This window comes from Giraffa tippelskirchi, chromosome 2, assembly GCF_054371585.1.
Source record: "Giraffa tippelskirchi isolate mGirTip1 chromosome 2, T2T-mGirTip1v1.2.pri, whole genome shotgun sequence".
Lineage (NCBI taxonomy): Eukaryota > Metazoa > Chordata > Mammalia > Artiodactyla > Giraffidae > Giraffa > Giraffa tippelskirchi.
The window spans coordinates 53,783,576-53,801,440 of NC_137276.1; the positions used below are offsets into that span (position 1 = coordinate 53,783,576).

General features: G+C 38.4%; 1 protein-coding gene across 32 annotated transcripts in view; it reads right to left on the reverse strand.

The window, feature by feature from the left end:
* Nucleotides 1–17,865, reverse strand: part of CCSER2 (coiled-coil serine rich protein 2) — a 163,767-nt gene that overhangs the window by 40,907 nt on the left and 104,995 nt on the right. For all 32 annotated transcript variants that reach the window (XR_014075052.1, XR_014075053.1, XR_014075062.1 and 29 more), the window contains 2 exons: nt 13,494–13,577; nt 3,800–3,886 (listed from right to left, as the gene is read on the reverse strand). Coding sequence is in view for 27 of the 32 variants with exons in the window: in XM_081563271.1 (XP_081419397.1) it covers nt 3,800–3,886; nt 13,494–13,577 (171 nt within the window). In the remaining 5 variants the exon portion in view is untranslated. The remainder of the gene's footprint in view (nt 1–3,799; nt 3,887–13,493; nt 13,578–17,865) is intronic.

Here is a 17,865-nt window from a genome sequence, read left to right on the forward strand (position 1 = left end):
AGAGTCTTGGAGTCAGTACTCCCACTCCAAAGGCTCAGGGCTTGATCTCTGGTCAGGAATGAAGATTCCAAAGTGGTTTGTTATGGTATTAAGTGAGATTAGAACAAATATCCAAAAATGAGAAACCAAAGATGAACCCCAGACAAATGGCAGTTACAAAATCAGGCAAATAGTAACTAAAATAACGGAATACACACATATACATATACACCCATGAGCAAAGTCAAAACAGTCCAACAAAAATACAGTAGATTGACCTGGTAAACAAAGGAAATCAAAAATTATATTAACCAGTTAAGAACAAAACTAACTAAAGCACAATCTGGAAAACAAACTAAAGCAAGGTGCCAACTGAGGAATAAAGCAATGAAAACAAAACTAACAAATATGTTGAGAGGAAAGAAAAGAAAGAAAGAATAGATATGCAAAGTTAAACAGGGGTAGATGAAGAAGATTTACATACATTAAAGATTAATTGCAAGGGGAAAAGAACAGTAGAAAGGCAAATAAAGAAATAAATGTAGAAAAAATATAGTAGGTTTAAAAAAAATAAAATTATAAAAAAGAAAAAAGGAAGGAAAAAAAAAAAGGAAAACTCCACAGAACTGCAAAAGCCCAATGTAGAGGCACAGGTTTATAACAACAATAAAATGCATGACTGAATATATACATATACATATACAACCATAAGCAAAATCCAAACAGTCCAGCAAAAATAAAGTAGAATAGATTGACCTGGCAAACAAAGGAAACCAAAAATTATATCTATCAGAACAAAACTACCTAAAGCACAAAGTGGAAAACAAAACTAAAGCAAAGTGCCAATTGGGGAATAAAGCAATGAAAATAAAACTAACAAATATCTTGAGAGCAAAGGAAAGAAAGAATAGATATGCAAAGTTAAATAGAGGTAGATGAAGATTTATATATGTTAAAGATTGACTGCAAGGGGATAAGAACAATAGGAAAGGCAAAGGATTAAATGTAAAAAAATAATAGGTTTAAAAAATTAAAATTAAAAAAAGAGAAAAGAAAAAAAAAAGGAAAACACCATAGAACTGCAAAAGCGCAACCAACGAAGAGGCAGAGGTTTATAACAACAATAAAAATGTGACTGAGGGAAAAAAAGCTCAAAAGCTTAACTGGATTTCATAGTGCCAATAAAATTAACAACTACAATGGAGGGGGAAAGAAAGGAACAAAAAAGAAAAAACAATCCCAAAGAATCTACAGGACAAGTCAAAACATAAGAATAATAAATGTTTTTCTTGAGTCGCTGCTGTCAAAGTCCTTTCCCTCGCTGGGAGTCACAGTCCACCTCACCTCCCTAGGATGCCCTCCAACACTGTGCTGGTCTCTGGACTTGCTGTGGGGGCAGCTCAGATTCTAATCTGGTCCTACTCCTGTGTTCTTGCCTCCAATGTCTATAGCTATCAGAACTACTGTGTTTTCTTTTGTGGGAGCTCTCAATGACCTTTTATATATTCCATAGGCACAGTCTGCCTAGTTGATTGTGTGGATTTAATCTGCAGCTTGTACAGCTGGTAGGAATGTTTTGGATTTTCTTCCTTAGCCACATTGCCCCTGGGTTTCAACTGTGGTTTTATTTCCACCTCCGCGCATGTGGGTCGTCCACTGCGGTTTGCTTCTGAGGCTTCCCTGGAGGACTTGGGTTTGCCCCTGTGAAGGCCAGGTGTGGAGGTACTAGGTTGCAGGGGTTCTGGCAGCACCAGGTATTCAGGGGAGTTGGTGGCTAGGGCAGCAGGAAATATAGTGCTCTAGCAACCAGTATTGGCCAACACGCTCTAGTATTCTTCCCTGGAGAACCCCTCTCCCTGACAAAGAAGCCTGGAAGGCCACGGTCTACAGGGTTGCAGAGTCAGACACTACCAAAGTGACCCTGCACGCATAGATGCAAGACTTTTTTTGCCTGTGTTAGTTCTGCCCCAGTGACAGTTGAGCATGAAGGTGGTGCAGCTGCTTAACTTGTGGGGACTCTGGTGGTACCAAGTGTGCAGGGACACAGACTGCCTCCACCACAGGAGTTATGGCCCTATCAGAGTCTTTTTTCGAGCCTCTTATAGCTGGCAATCAGAAGGCCTCTTTGGCCAGTCTTTCTCCGTAGCTCCACCCATTCAGGCACTTAGAGGGCTCCCTTCCCTGAGGTCCCTCTCTGTTGTTCCATGGGTCAGGGACATAGAGGGGTTCCCCTGGCTGGGGTCCTAGTCTGTAGATCGGCGCATCAGGCACTTAATGAGCACTCTGCATGGGGTCTTGCTCTGTAGTTCAGTGCATCAGGCGTTTGATCGACCAGCCTCTCTATTGTTCAGGAGCCAATGCTAGCTTGTGGGGAAAGAGGCTATGGTGATGGCTCCATCCCCTATGTGTGACTCAGCAGAATCGCCTTGCTTCCATGGCTGCCTGGATTTCCTCCACAGGCATTTTCCGCCACAATCTCCTCCCTCACATCCCCTCAATTCAACTCTCTGCAGTCAACAGCAGCCCTCACCCTGGGATTGCTTCACAATCCCTAAACTCCAGCTCCCAGACGCTACACCTTCCAGGGGACCTGAGTCCCTGTCCGGGGTATGTACAGCTCTGGCAAGGACTATCTGATTCTCATTCTATTTAGGCTCCCACAGATCAGCTGTTTCACTCCCAGCCTTAAATGTTTCTCCTCTGACTCAGACAATTGCCCCGATGCGGGGATCAGATCCCTGTTTCAGTTCCCCTATCTGCTGATGGCAGGTCCAGTCCTAACACTTCTGCTTTTTCCCCTAGTTCCTTTGTCCTACCAAGGTTTGCATGGTTCTATATGTTCTTTTCCTCTTGTCAGCTACTCCTGTTCACTCTCAGCTGGTATTCTGCATGTACTTCTGTGTCTGAATGTGTATTCCTGATATATCTGTGGAGAGAGATGGACTCCAAGTCCACCTACTCCTCTGCCATCTTGTTCTCTGTCTTTAGTTTTGAAATACAAAAACTAGTTTTATTCTTGTCCTTTTTAATTTTATATTTGGTAGGCCCTCAATTTGCACTATTGGGTTGTTCTTTTTTTTCAGGTACATTACATACTCTGATACCCTTAATCATAACATCTGATCCATCTATCCTTACTATTTATTCATAAGCTGGATCTCTGATTTGACCCCAGTGGCTCAGAGCTCAGTATGTTTGATATTTTATATTCTGAGTGAAATTACTATTTCATATTGCCAAGTTACTTTGCTTTGCCAATATAAGCTTTTAACTTCCAAGAAAGCTTTGGCCTACTGTGGCTTTTATGCCATTATGTTCTTGTTATCCTGGCCTTTTATTATTAACAAACTAAATTATAATCAAATTCAACACACAGCACATACAGTTTTCATATGGAACTAATATTTGACATTGTAACAATTATAAAGTTAGAAAGAATCATATGGCTCTGAGAAATCATGGAACATCATTCATAGGGAAACATTTTTTTAGAATAACCTTCTTCTAACAAGATAGCCATTCAGATTTCTAAGACTGAATATCCAGTTTCATTCCTCAGTAACATGAAGGTAACTTGGTGAATTTCAAATCTCCAAAACAGACACAACTGAAAATAGATTGAGTTTTCGACTCTGAAAAATTATTTAGACTGAAAGTTAAACCACATACTTTTATAGAGTGCATATAACCTAAAAACAGTAGTGCAATTTTAAAAGCCAAAAAATAAAGTCCAATTTCAATTCTAGCTAGTTTTATAAAAAATATATATATTGCCCAGTTTGAAAAGGCTTCACTTAAAATACCACACTATAATACTCACAAGCTGATGTTCTAATAGTTGGATTTTTTCATCTTTTTTCTTTAGTTCCTCTTTAAGTTGTTTTATTTCATTTAGTAAATCTTCATTCTGAAATATTTTAAAAGATTCAACGTGAAGAATTTAATTGTATTTTAAAACACTAATGAAAAACATTAAATTAATGATGCAGACTGAGCAATGAACTTTTTGTTTATTTAACGTGAAGATTCTTCTTAAACATCCCAGCTATTTATCCATTAAAAAAAAAAACCAGTTTGGTCTTCTAGGAACTCACAGTTCAATGGAGTCTGACACATAAACAATGAATAATAAGAGCAGCAACAGCTAACACGCACTGAGTACTAATCAGGTACCAAGAGTTAAGGACTTTTGGGTATCTAAGTAATTGATTTCAACTGCAACTCTGAGGTGGATACTATTACCCCCATTTCAGAGATAAGAGGCACTAAGCCACATAAGTAAAGTAAATTATACACAAAATAATAACTTCAGCTAGATTTCAAGGAATATATGAGTTGCCTGTCAGAGGAAACGAATGACACAAGTAAAGGAAACTGCCTCATTAAAGGCACAGAGTCATTTTCGTGGCTGGTGCAGTAATCAGCAGAAAGGTAAATGTGCCTGAAAGGGTATCAAGGAAGATTCTTTTTCTTTGAGCTACTTTCATGAGAACTGCCTGAATCAAAGAATAAATACCCTGTCAACTTAGTTTATAAGAAATTTCTATTAAGGCCAATCCTTTTCCCAAAATGAAAAAAAAAAAAAAGAAATTCCTGAAAGTATTAACAGGTATTAACACAAACCTCGTCTAGTCAAGGTTATGGTTTTTCCAGTAGTCATGTATGGATGTGAGAGTTGGACTATAAAGAAAGCTGAGCACCAAAGAAGTGATGCTTTTGAACTGTGGTGTTGGAGAAGACTCTTTAGAGTCCCTTGGACTGCAAGGAGATCCAACCAGTCCATCCTAAAGGAGATCAGTCCTGGGTGTTCATTAGAAGGACCGATGTTGAAGCTGAAACTCCAATACTTTGGCCACCTGATGCAAAGAGCTGACTCATTGGAAAAGATCCTGATGCTGGGAAAGATTGAGGGCAGGAGGAGAAGGGGACGACAGAGGATGAGACGGTTGGATGGCATCACCGACTCAATGGACATAGGTTTGGGTGGACTCCAGGGGTTGGTGATGAACAGGGAGGCCTGGCATGCTGCGGTTCATGGGATCGCAACAAGTCGGTCACTACTGAGCGACTGAATTGAACTAAACACGAACCTATTGTCAAGGTAAGCAGGAATTCAGTTATATTGTCACATGTAAGGTATCATTATCTTATAGTTAAACCATTTTGTTTACTGCTATTTAATTATCCAGAAATATATACTAATGAAATAGTGCAGGCAAGGAAATTGAAATCAGTGCTTGAACAACACAGGGGTTAGGAGTGCCCACCCTATGCAAAGTAAAAAGATCTAGGTATAACTTTTAGTCAGTGCTCCACACCCACAGTTCCTCCATAACCAGAAGGTTCAGATCCTTGGATTCAACCAACTGCAGATCGATGTAGTACTATAGTATTTTTTTAAAAATCCAAGTGTAAGTGGACCATGCAGTTCAAAACTTGTACAAGGGTCATCTGTAGAATATACACACAAATTATAAATCTTTCCAGAGAGAATAATAAGTAAGCAAATATAACGTGTTGGTAATGAGCAAAGTATACCATCTTCTTCAGATAGGTTGGGAACAAAAAAAATAACAATCTCATTAACAAGAGATCAAAAACAAACATTTTATGAAGGCTTTGATGTATCAAATAAGGGTCAAAATGGGGAAGAAACAATAGAGAAGAAAATATTTTTTTAATTTTGCAGTTTTTATGCACACAGCAAGGGAGAAGAACTATTTATTATATATGAAAAAATGACATTCAGTTGAATTTTTAAAATGTTCAGGGACTTAAAAAAAATCATAAATCAAGACCAAAAAAAGATGGATTGCAAATCATGAGTTAAATTAGTGGGAGAAGTACTCAATGTGATTAGTAAGAGCAGAAAAAATGGTACATTATCAGACATAAAAATTGATCTTTTTGTACAAACATATGCCTGTATATACAATAGTCATAAAAATTACTTGCACTCCGGTTTCAGGTATGCAACTCATATGCCAAAGAAATGATTCCTCTTGCCTTGAGAACCCCATGAACAGTATGAAAAGGCAAAAAGACAGGACACTGAAAGATGAACCCCCCAGGTCGGTAGGTGCCCCCAATATGATACTGGACATCAGTGGAGAAATAACTGAAGAAAGAATGAAAGCATGGTCCCAAAGCAAAAACAACACCCGGCTGTGGATGCGACTTGTGATAGAAGCAAGGTCCGATGCTGTAAAGAGCAATACTGCACAGGAACCTGGAATGTTAGGTCCATGAATCAAGGCAAATTGGAAGTGGTCAAACAGGAGATGGCAAGAGTGAATGTCAAAATGCTAGGAATCAGTGAACTAAGATGGACTGGAATGGGTGAATTTAACTCAGATGACCATTATATCTACTACTGTGGGCAGGAATCTCTTAGAAGAAATGGAGTAGCCATCATGGTCAACTAAAGAGTCCCAAATGTAGTACTTGGATGCAATCTCAAAAACGACAGAATGATGTCTGTTCGTTTCCAAGGCAAACCATTCAATATCACGGTAATCCAAGTTTATGCCCCGACCAGTAATGCTGAAGAAGCTGAAGTTGAACGGTTCTGTGAAGACCTATAAGACCTTTTAGAACTAACACCCACAAAAGATGTCCTTTTCATTATAAGAGACTGGAATGCAAAAGTAGGAAGTAAGAAAATACCTGGAGTAACAGGCAAATTTGGCCTTGGAGTACAGAATGAAGCAGGGCAAAGGCTAATAGAGTTTTGCCACGAGAACTCAGTGGTCATAGCAAACACCCTCTTCGAACAACACAAGAGAAGACTTTACACATGCACATCACCAGACGGCCAACACCGAAATCAGACTGATTATATTCTTTGCAGCCAAAGATGGAGAAGCTCTATACAGTCAGCAAAAACAAGACCAGGAGCTGACTGTGGCTCAAATCATGAACTCCTTATTGCCAAATTCAAACTTAAATTGAAGAAAGTGGGGAAAACCACTATACCATTCAGGTATGACCTAAATCAAATCCCTTATGATTATACAGTGAAGTGACAAATAGATTTCAGGGACTAGATTTGATAGGCAGAGTGCCTGATGAACTATGGACAGAGCTTTGTGACACTGTACAGGAGACAGGGATCAAGACCATCCCCAGGAAAAAGAAATGCAAAAAAGCAAAATGGCTGTCTGAGGAGGCCTTACAAATAGCTGTGAATAGAAGAGAAGTAAAAAGCAAAGGAGAAAAGGAAAAATACACCCATTTGAATGCAGAGTCTCAAAGAATAGCAAGGAGAGATAAGAAAGCCTTTCTCAGTGATCAATGCAAAGAAATAGAGGAAAACAATAGAATGGGAAAGACTAGAGATCTCTTCAAGAAAATTAGAGATACCAAGGGAACATTTCATGCAAAGACAAGCACAATAAAGGACAGAAATGGTGTGGACCTAACAGAAGCAGAAGATATTAAGAAGAGGTGGCAAGAATACACAGAAGAACTGTACAGAAAAGATCTTCACGACCCAGATAATCACGACGATGTGATCACTCACCTAGAGCCAGACATCCTGGAATGTGAAGTCAAGTGGGCCTTAGGAAACATCACTACGAACAAAGCTAGTGGAGGTGATGGAATTCCAGTTGAGCTATTTCAAATCCTAAAAGATGATGCTGTACAAGTGCTACACTCAAAATGTCAGCAAATTTGGAAAACCCAGCAGTGGCCACAGGAATGGAAAAGGTCAGTTTTCATTTCAATCCCAAAGAAAGGCAATGCCAAAGAATGCTCAAACTACCGCACAATTGCACTCATCTAGTTACTTTACACTAGTAAAGTAATGCTCAAAATTCTCCAAGCCAGGCTTCAGCAATACGTGAACCGTGAACTTCCAGATGTTCAAGCTGGGTTTAAAAAAGGCAGAGGAACCAGAGATCAAATTGCCAACATCCACTGGATAATCAAAAAAGCAAGAAAAACATCTATTTCTGCTTTATTGATTATGCCAAAGCCTTTGACTGTGTAGATCACAATAAACTGTGGAAAATTCTGAAAGAGATGGGAATACCAGACCACCTGACCTGCCTCTTGAGAAACCTGTATGCAGGTCAGGAAGCAACAGTTAGAGCTGGACATGGAACAACAAGCTGGTTTCAGATAGGAAAAGGAGTACGTCAAGGCTGTATATCGTCACCCTGCTTATTTAATTTGCATGCAGTGTACATCATGAGAAACGCTGGGCTGGATGAAGCACAAGCTGGAATCGACTGCCGGGTTTTTCCAGTAGTCACGTATAGATGTGACAGTTGGACTATAAAGAAAGCTGAGAGCTGAAGAATTGATGCTTTTGAACTGTGGTGTTGGAGAAGACTCTTGAGAGTCCCTTGGACTGCAAAGAGATCCAACCAGCCCATCCTAAAGGAGATCAGTCCTGGGTGTTCATTGAAAGGTCTGATGTTGAAGCTGAAACTCCAATACTTTGGCCACCTGATGCGAAGAGCTGACTCATTGGAAAAGACCCTGATGCTGGGAAAGATTGAGGGCAGGAGGAGAAGGGGGCGACAGAGGATGAGATGGTTGGATGGCCTCACCCACTCAATGGATGTCGTTTTGAGTAAACTCTGGGAGTCAGTGTTGGACAGGGAGGCCTGGCGTGCTGCAGTTCATGAGGTCGCAAAGAGTCAGACACGACTGAGCGAATGAACTGAAGTACAAGAAAACCTATAATAAGATACCTTCAAATTCACAAACTTAGAACTGCCCTGTAAGAGGACAACTGAAATAAAATTTAGCAACTTGATGGAATACTATACAGCCATCATTCAGTCATTTTAGGTTCTGCTGATGTTGGAGAAATTGAAATCAAAAGTGAAATCAAAATATGAGTATGGTAAAACATTTAGAGCCAACTTGATTATAGCATTATTTTTATGATAAGCACTGCTCTAAGGATTTTACACATAAAGATAGGAAAAGTAAAACATATCAGGAATGGTTAACCCCAATGGAGTTTTAAAGGGTAAATAAGAAGTTCTAAGGACACAAAGTGTGGCAAACTTTTGACTTTAGGTTTTGAATTCTGTAAGACAATACAGAAATGGGGACAAGCATAGCATATTTGGAGAATTATAAGCAGTAATGCTGTCACACGAAGGCTGTGGTGAACAGTGGGGAGCAATGTGGTTAGTCAACTAAGCAAGGGACAGATCATAGAGAGCCTGAACATCAAGCATGCTTCAGCCAGGGAGTAACAGATAGATCTGCATTAGAGATGGCATTGACAGCTGTTTGGAGGATATATTTGACAAGGATAACAACAAAACTAGGCTAGGAAACTAGTTATCAAGATGTTGCAGTACTCCAGGTAAAAGCAGGAGCCTGACCCAAGAGAGTGATAGTAGGGTGGAGAGAAAGAGGAAAAGAGATTTTGGCAGTTCACTGCATGTGAGAGAAGGGCACAGAAGAGCAGTCAAGAGTGACATCTCCATTTCTAGCTTGGATGACACAGTAAACAGAAAGAAACAGAATGAAGGAGGAGAAATATGTCCAAAGAAGAATATTTTTCAGTTTTAAAAATACTGTTAGAAGTACACACATCTGTGAGAGATGTGTTTGAAGTGTCCCACTATGAGTGGGACACTGGAAATGTCCAGTGGATAACCAGATTACCAAGTATGAGACACAGTGATTATATTGATACATATAAAAATCAGTGTCTCTCATACTTGGTAATCTCATCCACAGGACATTTCCAATGTGTCCCACTCACAATGGGAAATCTGTGTTGGGGCTTCCCTGGTGGATCAGATGGTAAAGACTCTGCCTGCAATGAAGACCTGGGTTCAATCCCTGGGTTGGGAAGATCCCCTGGATTTGGGAATGGCTACCCACTGCAGTATTCTTGCCTGGAGAATTCCATGGACCGAGGAGCCTGGCAGGCTACAGTCCATGGGGTTGCAAAGAGTTGGACACAACTGAGTGACTAACAACACAACATGTTACATGTGAAATCATGAGAGCAGCAAGTTCAATGAACACTGGACTAAAGATACAAATCTACATTCTAAAAAAGAAAAGAATCCAAGAAAGGCGGGCAGGCAGGTGGTGTGGAGGAGGAGAGGGGATGTTAAGGGGTAAGGGAATTCAAAAAGAACTGACACAAAAACCAAGGGATAAACCTTTTATGACAAAGGCCGTGCCAAATGTGTATTTTTCCAGGTTTCCACAACAACTAGAAAGAGAGTCAAGGAAAGGTTTATCTGATTTACTGAATTTAGGATAGGTAAGATACAGAAATTTATAAAGTGAGGATGAAGAGGAAGTAAAGAAAGCACACTAACGAGACATGAGAGAGGAGGCAGACATAGTTTGGTCTTTAACTGAAGCAGAAGATAGAGTCAAGAACAAGAAAGGGTAGTCTTCCACAGCACAGTGGTCACTTTTCCCTGTAACTGGAATAAAGCAAATCAGAGTGACATTAAGGGAGGCAGAAAGGCAAAGAAGATCTTCCTTGATGAACACAAGGCAAATGCAGAAGCTGAGAAGAGTGGCTGAGAAAAGGGCTGAGGCAAGTGGTCAATGTCTGCAACAGCTCATCAGGGCCATGGGAGAGGGAGCTGTTCTGGGATAAAGGAGAGACTGGTGACATGGCAGGTCCAGTGGAGATTTTAGGCCCTAAAGTTGTAATGGTATAAGTCAAAATATTCGTATCATTTGAAATTGAACTGCAAAACCATCTTCATTGAGAAGATTTGGGGATTCGCTGGTGAAAGTGAAGGACTGTCTAGTGTACTAGAAACAGTAAGTATGAGCTATTGCATGCATGCATGCTCAGTTGTGTCTGACTGTTTGTAACCCAGTGGCCAGGCTCCTCTTTGGCATTTTCCAGGCAAGAATACTGTAATGGATTGCCATTTCCTCCTCATAGGAGATCTTCCTGATGCAGGGATTGTACCCCCATCTCTTGTATCTCCTACATTGGAAGGCAGATTCTTGACTATTGGCACCACCTGGGAAGCCCAATGAGAAACTGCATCTAACCTCAAAAAGAAGGAAGAAAGACTAGGAATGATCTGCCTGAAAGGAAAAGCACGGAGGACAAGAAATAAATACATGATATGTCTATCTTATAATATTAAACATATAGACAAACTTTAAAGGAAGAAGGAAAAAACAAAGATACTAGTTCTGCAAAAAAGGTTCGAATTAAATTTTTTCTTTAAAAAGAATTTACTTGTATGTAAAAAACTTCTCACAAAAACATTTAGAAAAAAGTCAATTTTTACTTTTAAAGTAGCAATCACAAAATAAACAAACAAACAAAAAACAATTGAGAGACAACCAGAAATCATCTAAATCAATGGCTCTCAAGTGAGTATGCAACTAAGTTTTTCAAAAAGAGATGTCCTTCTGCAATGTATTATTATACTCACAACAGGATGGAAACCTGGAGACGGGAAGAAATTTATATAAGAACAGGTAGGTAACACGCTGAAAAGCTAAGATCGGATAACCAGATGTGACTTATCCGATATTTTTTGATTTTGTGTATTATACATAAATTTGTTCCCCAAAAGTCACTCCATATCCTATGAGAAAATTGTGCTTCCCTGATGCTTAATATCAAGCCTGGTCATTTGACCTGTTTCGGAAGCAACATACGTTACATTCAACCAATGTATTCTGCCAATGCTACTTTCCCTCAGGTACAAAAAGCATGCCCTTCATCCAGAATCCCAGAAAGAAGAAAAAACATGAAGTCTCACTAATCTACAACCAAAATGCAACATAATGAGAAATAATAAGAAATAAACTTTGTAAAAAACAAAGAAAAAAAGAAATAAACTTTTGTTATTGTAAGCCACCAATATTTTGAGGCTATACAGACAAGGGAACATTTCATGCAAAGATGGGCTCGATAAAGGACAGAAATGGTATAGACCTAACAGAAGCAGAAGATATTAAGAAGAGGTGGCAAGAATACACAGAAGAACTGTACAAAAAAGATCTTCACGACCGAAATAATCACGATGGTGTGATCAATCACCTAGAGCCAGACATCCTGGAATGCGAAGTCAAGTGGGCCTTAGGAAACATCACTACAAAGCTAGTGGAGGTGATGGAATTCCAGTTGAGCTATTTCAAATCCTGAAAGATGATGCTATGAAAGAGCTGCACTCAATATGCCAGCAAATTTGGAAAACTCAGCAGTGGCCACAGGAATGGAAAAGGTCAGTTTTCATTCCAATCCCAAAGAAAGGCAATGCCAAAGAATGCTCAAACTACTGCACAATTACACTCATCTCACACGCTAGTAAAGTAATGCTCAAAATTCTCCAAGCCAGGCTTCAGCAATACATGAACTGTGAATTTCCAGATGTTCAAGCTGGGTTTAGAAAAGGCAGAGGAACCAGAGATCAAATTGCCAACATCAGTTGCATCATCAAAAAAGTTTTTCCAGTAGTCATGTATGGATGTGAGAGTCGGACTATAAAGAAAGCTGAGCACCAAAGACTTGATGCTTTTGAACTGTGGTGTTGGAGAAGACTCTTGAGAGTCCCTTGGACTGCAAGGAGATCCAACCAGTCATCCTAAAGGAGATCAGCCCTGGGTGTTCATTGGAAGGACTGATGTTGAAGTTGAAATTCCAATACTTTGGCCACCTCATGCGAAGAGTTGACTCACTGGAAAAGACCCTGATGCTGGGAAGAATTGGGGGCAGGAGGAGAAGGGGACGACAGAGGATGAGATAGCTGGATGGCATCACCGACTCGATGGATATGAGTTTGGGTAAACTCTGGGAGTTGGTGATGGACAGGGATGCCTGGCGTGCTGCGATTCATGGGGTCGCAAATAGCCGGACACGACTGAGCGACTGAACTGAACTGAACAGACAAGTAGAATACACTGACTAGAATATTTTGAAAACAGAATGTGAAAGGAAATGATAATTTTACCTGGAACTAGGAAAGACAAGAATACTTGTATGTCCTTAAGAAATAAATGTGTGATTCAGGAAGACACAAAAAGAACTTTCTTCAACTAAAAGTAGACCTAAAGATGAGAACTATGAAAAAAATATACCTGCAAGTACAAATTGCATCTGCATTCTATATATCTTTAAACATAAAAAAACCCGTCATTTTCAGCTAACAGTTCTTCAATATTATGATTTTATATATATATATATATATATATATAAGAAGTACCTATAAACAGTTTTAATTTTTATTGGTAGTCATATTTTAAATTGTTATTCATAATTCTGGGAAAAAATGATTTAATTGTTTAATTAATTTTTAAAAAGGAATTTTGTACCAATATTAATAAAGAGATGACTATCCAACTGATAAACTCAAATTAAAGTACCACAGGGATATCAATTTAACTTAAAAAGTTAGTAAAAGTGAAAAGCAAATCTGACCAAAACTCAAGACAACAAAGTTGCAGGTTTTAATATATTTATTATTAAAAGTTTTATTATTGCTTTATAATTTTAGTAATAAAAAACTTTTTTAAAATTCAGCATGACTACCTAGTCATCATACCTTGCATATTTGATCCCCATCTTCTGGTTCCGGACTAGATGGCAATGAGAGTTGAACATCATGCAATGAACCACTTCCATCATGCTGTCAGAAAGAAGAAAAGGAAAACACAAGAGTAATACAGTTAACTGCAGACATTCTGCTCAACCTGAATTCACCCCATACCAAATGCTAGAATGGTAATAAATTAAGATTTTAGAAATCTCCTTTTTACCTCCATGCACTGGTAGAAACAAACATAGAAGAGGAAACAACAGAGTTCAAGAAAGAATATTTTTTGGAACATTCACTATGTAAGTTGATGGTGAGAAAGCCACTGAAAGTTTTAGAATAGGAAAAGAAATATGGGACAATTCCTTAAAAATGTTAAGATTACTCTACCTATGAAAAATGTAAAATAAAAGTCAAATTAAATATGATTTGAATCAGATCTGGTGTTTTGAGTACAAAGGAGTCAGAAACAATAATATTAATTTGACCACAGAAAACATTTGATTACAAGCAGACACATGAGTATATATACTGCATGACTCTATCAAGTTTTAGAATAGGTAAGATTAATTTATGGTGCTAAAAATGAGAACAACAGTGGCTGACTTAGGAGAAAGGGGTTATTGACAGTTAAGTGCATTATAACCCATAAAGGTGCTGGAAATGTTTTGTGTTCTCTCTGTATGGCAGTTACATGGGTACATACAAGTGAAAAGCACAAGCTTTACACTTAAGACTGGTACACCTTAAGCACTTTACCGGATATATGCTATACTTCAATTTTAAAAAATTGAAAAAATTAAAGTTTTTGTCCTTAAACCCAATTTTTAAAAAAATGACAAAGTATCATTAAGTCCTATCCCTTGCTGAAATAGTTTAGGAATAATCAGATAAAACATGGCATATCCAATGATTCACAGACAACCTTAAAAAAGATGAACTAGAAAAGCATATGCATGGGATGATGGTGAGGGACCTAGACCCTGACCAACGCAGTATACCTTCAGCTCAATACCTTATTTGTTCAGATGGTACCTGGCTGCCTTGTGATACCCACTGAAACAACATCTTTCAAGGAGCACTACCATAGCACCTATCTGTCCTGAAGGAAATCTCCCAGACATGGAAATCTCTTACACTGGAACAGAAGTGCTAAAAGGCACAAGTATACAGATCATTTTCTTCTCTATTTATGGTACAGTATATACCTATTGAATCAGAAACTCTAATGATGGGGCCTAGGAATGAGTATTTAGAAAAACTCAACAAGTAAAAGTCACTGACAGTTAAGTATTAGCATTTGTCAAATTTCCAGCAGAGATAAACTACATTTTTATTGGTGATGCCATAGACATTAAGGATTCAAAACCTGAGAAAGAATGCAACATCCTAATCAATAACAAATGTTCACAGAACACATTAAAAATGTTTTTTAAAAAAGTACAGAATTTACAAGACTCATTTTAGTAAAGTTTATCTCTGTCTTGAACTATAAAAACAGAGCCAGTCCTAAAAACCAGGCAGCTACATACAAAAAAAAAGGCAGAAATAAAGAAATTAGATCATTCTTTAACACCACACACAAAAATAAGCTCAAAGTGGATTATAGACCTAAATATGAGACCAGACACTATTAAACTCCTAGAGGAACACACAGGCAGAATACTCTGACAAATCGTAACAATATCCTTTTCGAGCCAACTCCCAGAATAATGGAAATAAAAACAAAAACAAACAAATGGGACCTACTTAAACTCTAAAGCTTTTGCACAGCAAAGGAAGCAAAAAACAAAACGAAAAGACAACCCACAGATTGGGAGAAAATATTTGCAAATGATGTGACTAACAAGGGATTAGTCTCCAAAATTTACAAACAGCTCCCAAGGCTTAACAATATCAAAACAAACAACTCAATTGACAAATGGGGAGAAGAACTAAACAGAAATTTCTCCAAAGACATACAGATGACCAAGGGGCACATGAAAAGATGTTCAACATAGCTAATTATTAGAGAACTGCAAATCAAAACTACAATGATATATCACCTGACACCAGCCAGAATGACTATCATCAAAAAATCTCCTAACAATAAATGTTGGAGAGGATGTGGAGAAAAGGAAACCCTCCTACACTGTTGGTGGGAATGTAAATTGGTACAGCCACTAAAGAGAATAGTACTGCTGCTGCTGATGCTAAGTCGCTTCAGTCGCGTCCGACTCTGTGCGACCCCATAGACAGCGGCTCACTAGGCTCCGCCATCCCTGGGATTCTCCAGGCAAGAACATTGGAGTGGGTTGCCACTTCCTTCTCCAATGCACAGAAGTGGAAAGTGAAAGTGAAGTCGCTGAGTCGTGTCCGACTCTTCGTGACCCCATGGACTGCAAAATACCAGGCTCCTCCGTCCATGGGATTTTCCAGGCAAGAGTACTGGAGTGGGGTGCCATTGCCTTCTCTGGGGAATAGTACAGAGGTTCCTTAAAAAACTAAAAATAGATCTACCATATGACCCTGCAATCCCACTCCTGGGCATATATCTGGAGAAAACATGATCTGAAAAGGTACATGTACCCCAATGTTCACTGTAGCACTGTTTACAATAGTGAAGAAATGTAATCAACCTAAATGTCCACTGACAGAGAAATGCATAAAGAAGATGTGGTACACATATACAGTGGAATATTAGCCATTAAAAAGAACGAAATAACACTATTTGCAGCAATATGGATGGACCTAAAGACTGTCATATTGAGTGATGTAAGTCAGACAGAGAAGGAAAAATGTCATATGACAATCACTTGTATGTGGGATCTAAAAAAAAAAAAATTATACAAATGAACTTACCTACAAAACAGAAAGAGATTCACAGACTTAGAGAATGAACTTATGGTTGCCTGTACACACTGCTATATTTAAAATGGATAACCAACTATATATACAATGGATAAACTACTGCATAGCACATGGAACTCTGGTTATATGGCAGCCTGGATGGGAGAGGAGTCTGGGGGAGAATGGATACATGTATATGGATGGCTGAGTCCCTCCACTGTTCATCTGAAACTACCACAACAATATTAATCAGTTATACCCCAATAAAAAAATTTTTTAAAGTTAAAAAAAAAAAACAAGGCCAGTCCTATATATAAGTATATATTTGAGGAAAGAGGAACTATAAAACTTGAATTATTTTCCAACATCTACAATACCTTTCTGCCCACTGCAAAGCAGGAACCCCAAGGAATAGGAGACAATACAAGCTCACACTGCTTTGCCTTGGACATGGATTTAGTTGTGGGAAGTGTGCAGCAGAACAGGAACTTTCACTGTAGAAGAATAAAAAGGCAAGCCCATAGAAATAGAAAATACCAGGATGTCATGAAGAAAGTAACTCTAGAAAACTGTATATAAATTTCTAGGTTCACCACTCCTTAGCATCACACTTGCTTAGATCTGATCCTAAGAAGCATTTCAAAGACTTTGAGAAATAAACTAAGACCACACTACCCAGGTCCCAAGCTGGCCACTGGAAGGTGTACACTCTAAACAGACCTGGCAGGCACAGCAAAGGCTTTGGAAACAACTGACATTACAACCACAACTCAAAGGTGGCTAATCAGAACTTGCTGTGTGATCCCAACCAAATAATCTATCTGCTTAAAAGAAAAAAAATCAACATTCTCCATAAACTTTAAACAATGTTAAGAGTCTCATAATACAACATTCAGGCATCTAAGATATAATCCAAAACTACTCAATGTACAAAGAAAGAAAACCTCAAGACACACAGAAAAAGACAATTAACATCAATGACAAAATTAAAAAGTTAAAATTAAATGACAAAATTAAAAAATTAACTACAAGAGATTTTAATAGAGCTATTATAAAAATTCTCCAAAAGTAAGGGTGAACTCTTATAGGGAACAGAAAGTCTCAACAAAGACATAACGCATAAAGTGGAAAATGACAATGTTAGAACTGCAAAGATTCAATAACCAAAAATTTTTAATGCACTAGATGCATTAAATACTAGATGCACTAAATACTATGGTACTTAGATGGACTAAATACAGTATCAGCATTTGAGTTACAGATTGAACATAAAGATAGATCAACAGAAATCCAATCTGAACAATAAAGAGAAAAAAAGATGGGGGAAGGGTAAAAAACAGAGCTTGGTGCTGGAGCTACAGGACAATAACAAGAGATCTAATATTTATATCACTGAAGTCATAGAAGGTAGGGCTCGGGGCAAAAATTTTTGAAAATAATGGATAAATACACTTCATATCTGGTGAAAGACATGAACCTACATATTTGAATAGTTAAATTTAAAAGAATAGAAAACAGAATGTGCTCTCTGAACATAATGGAATGTTAACTA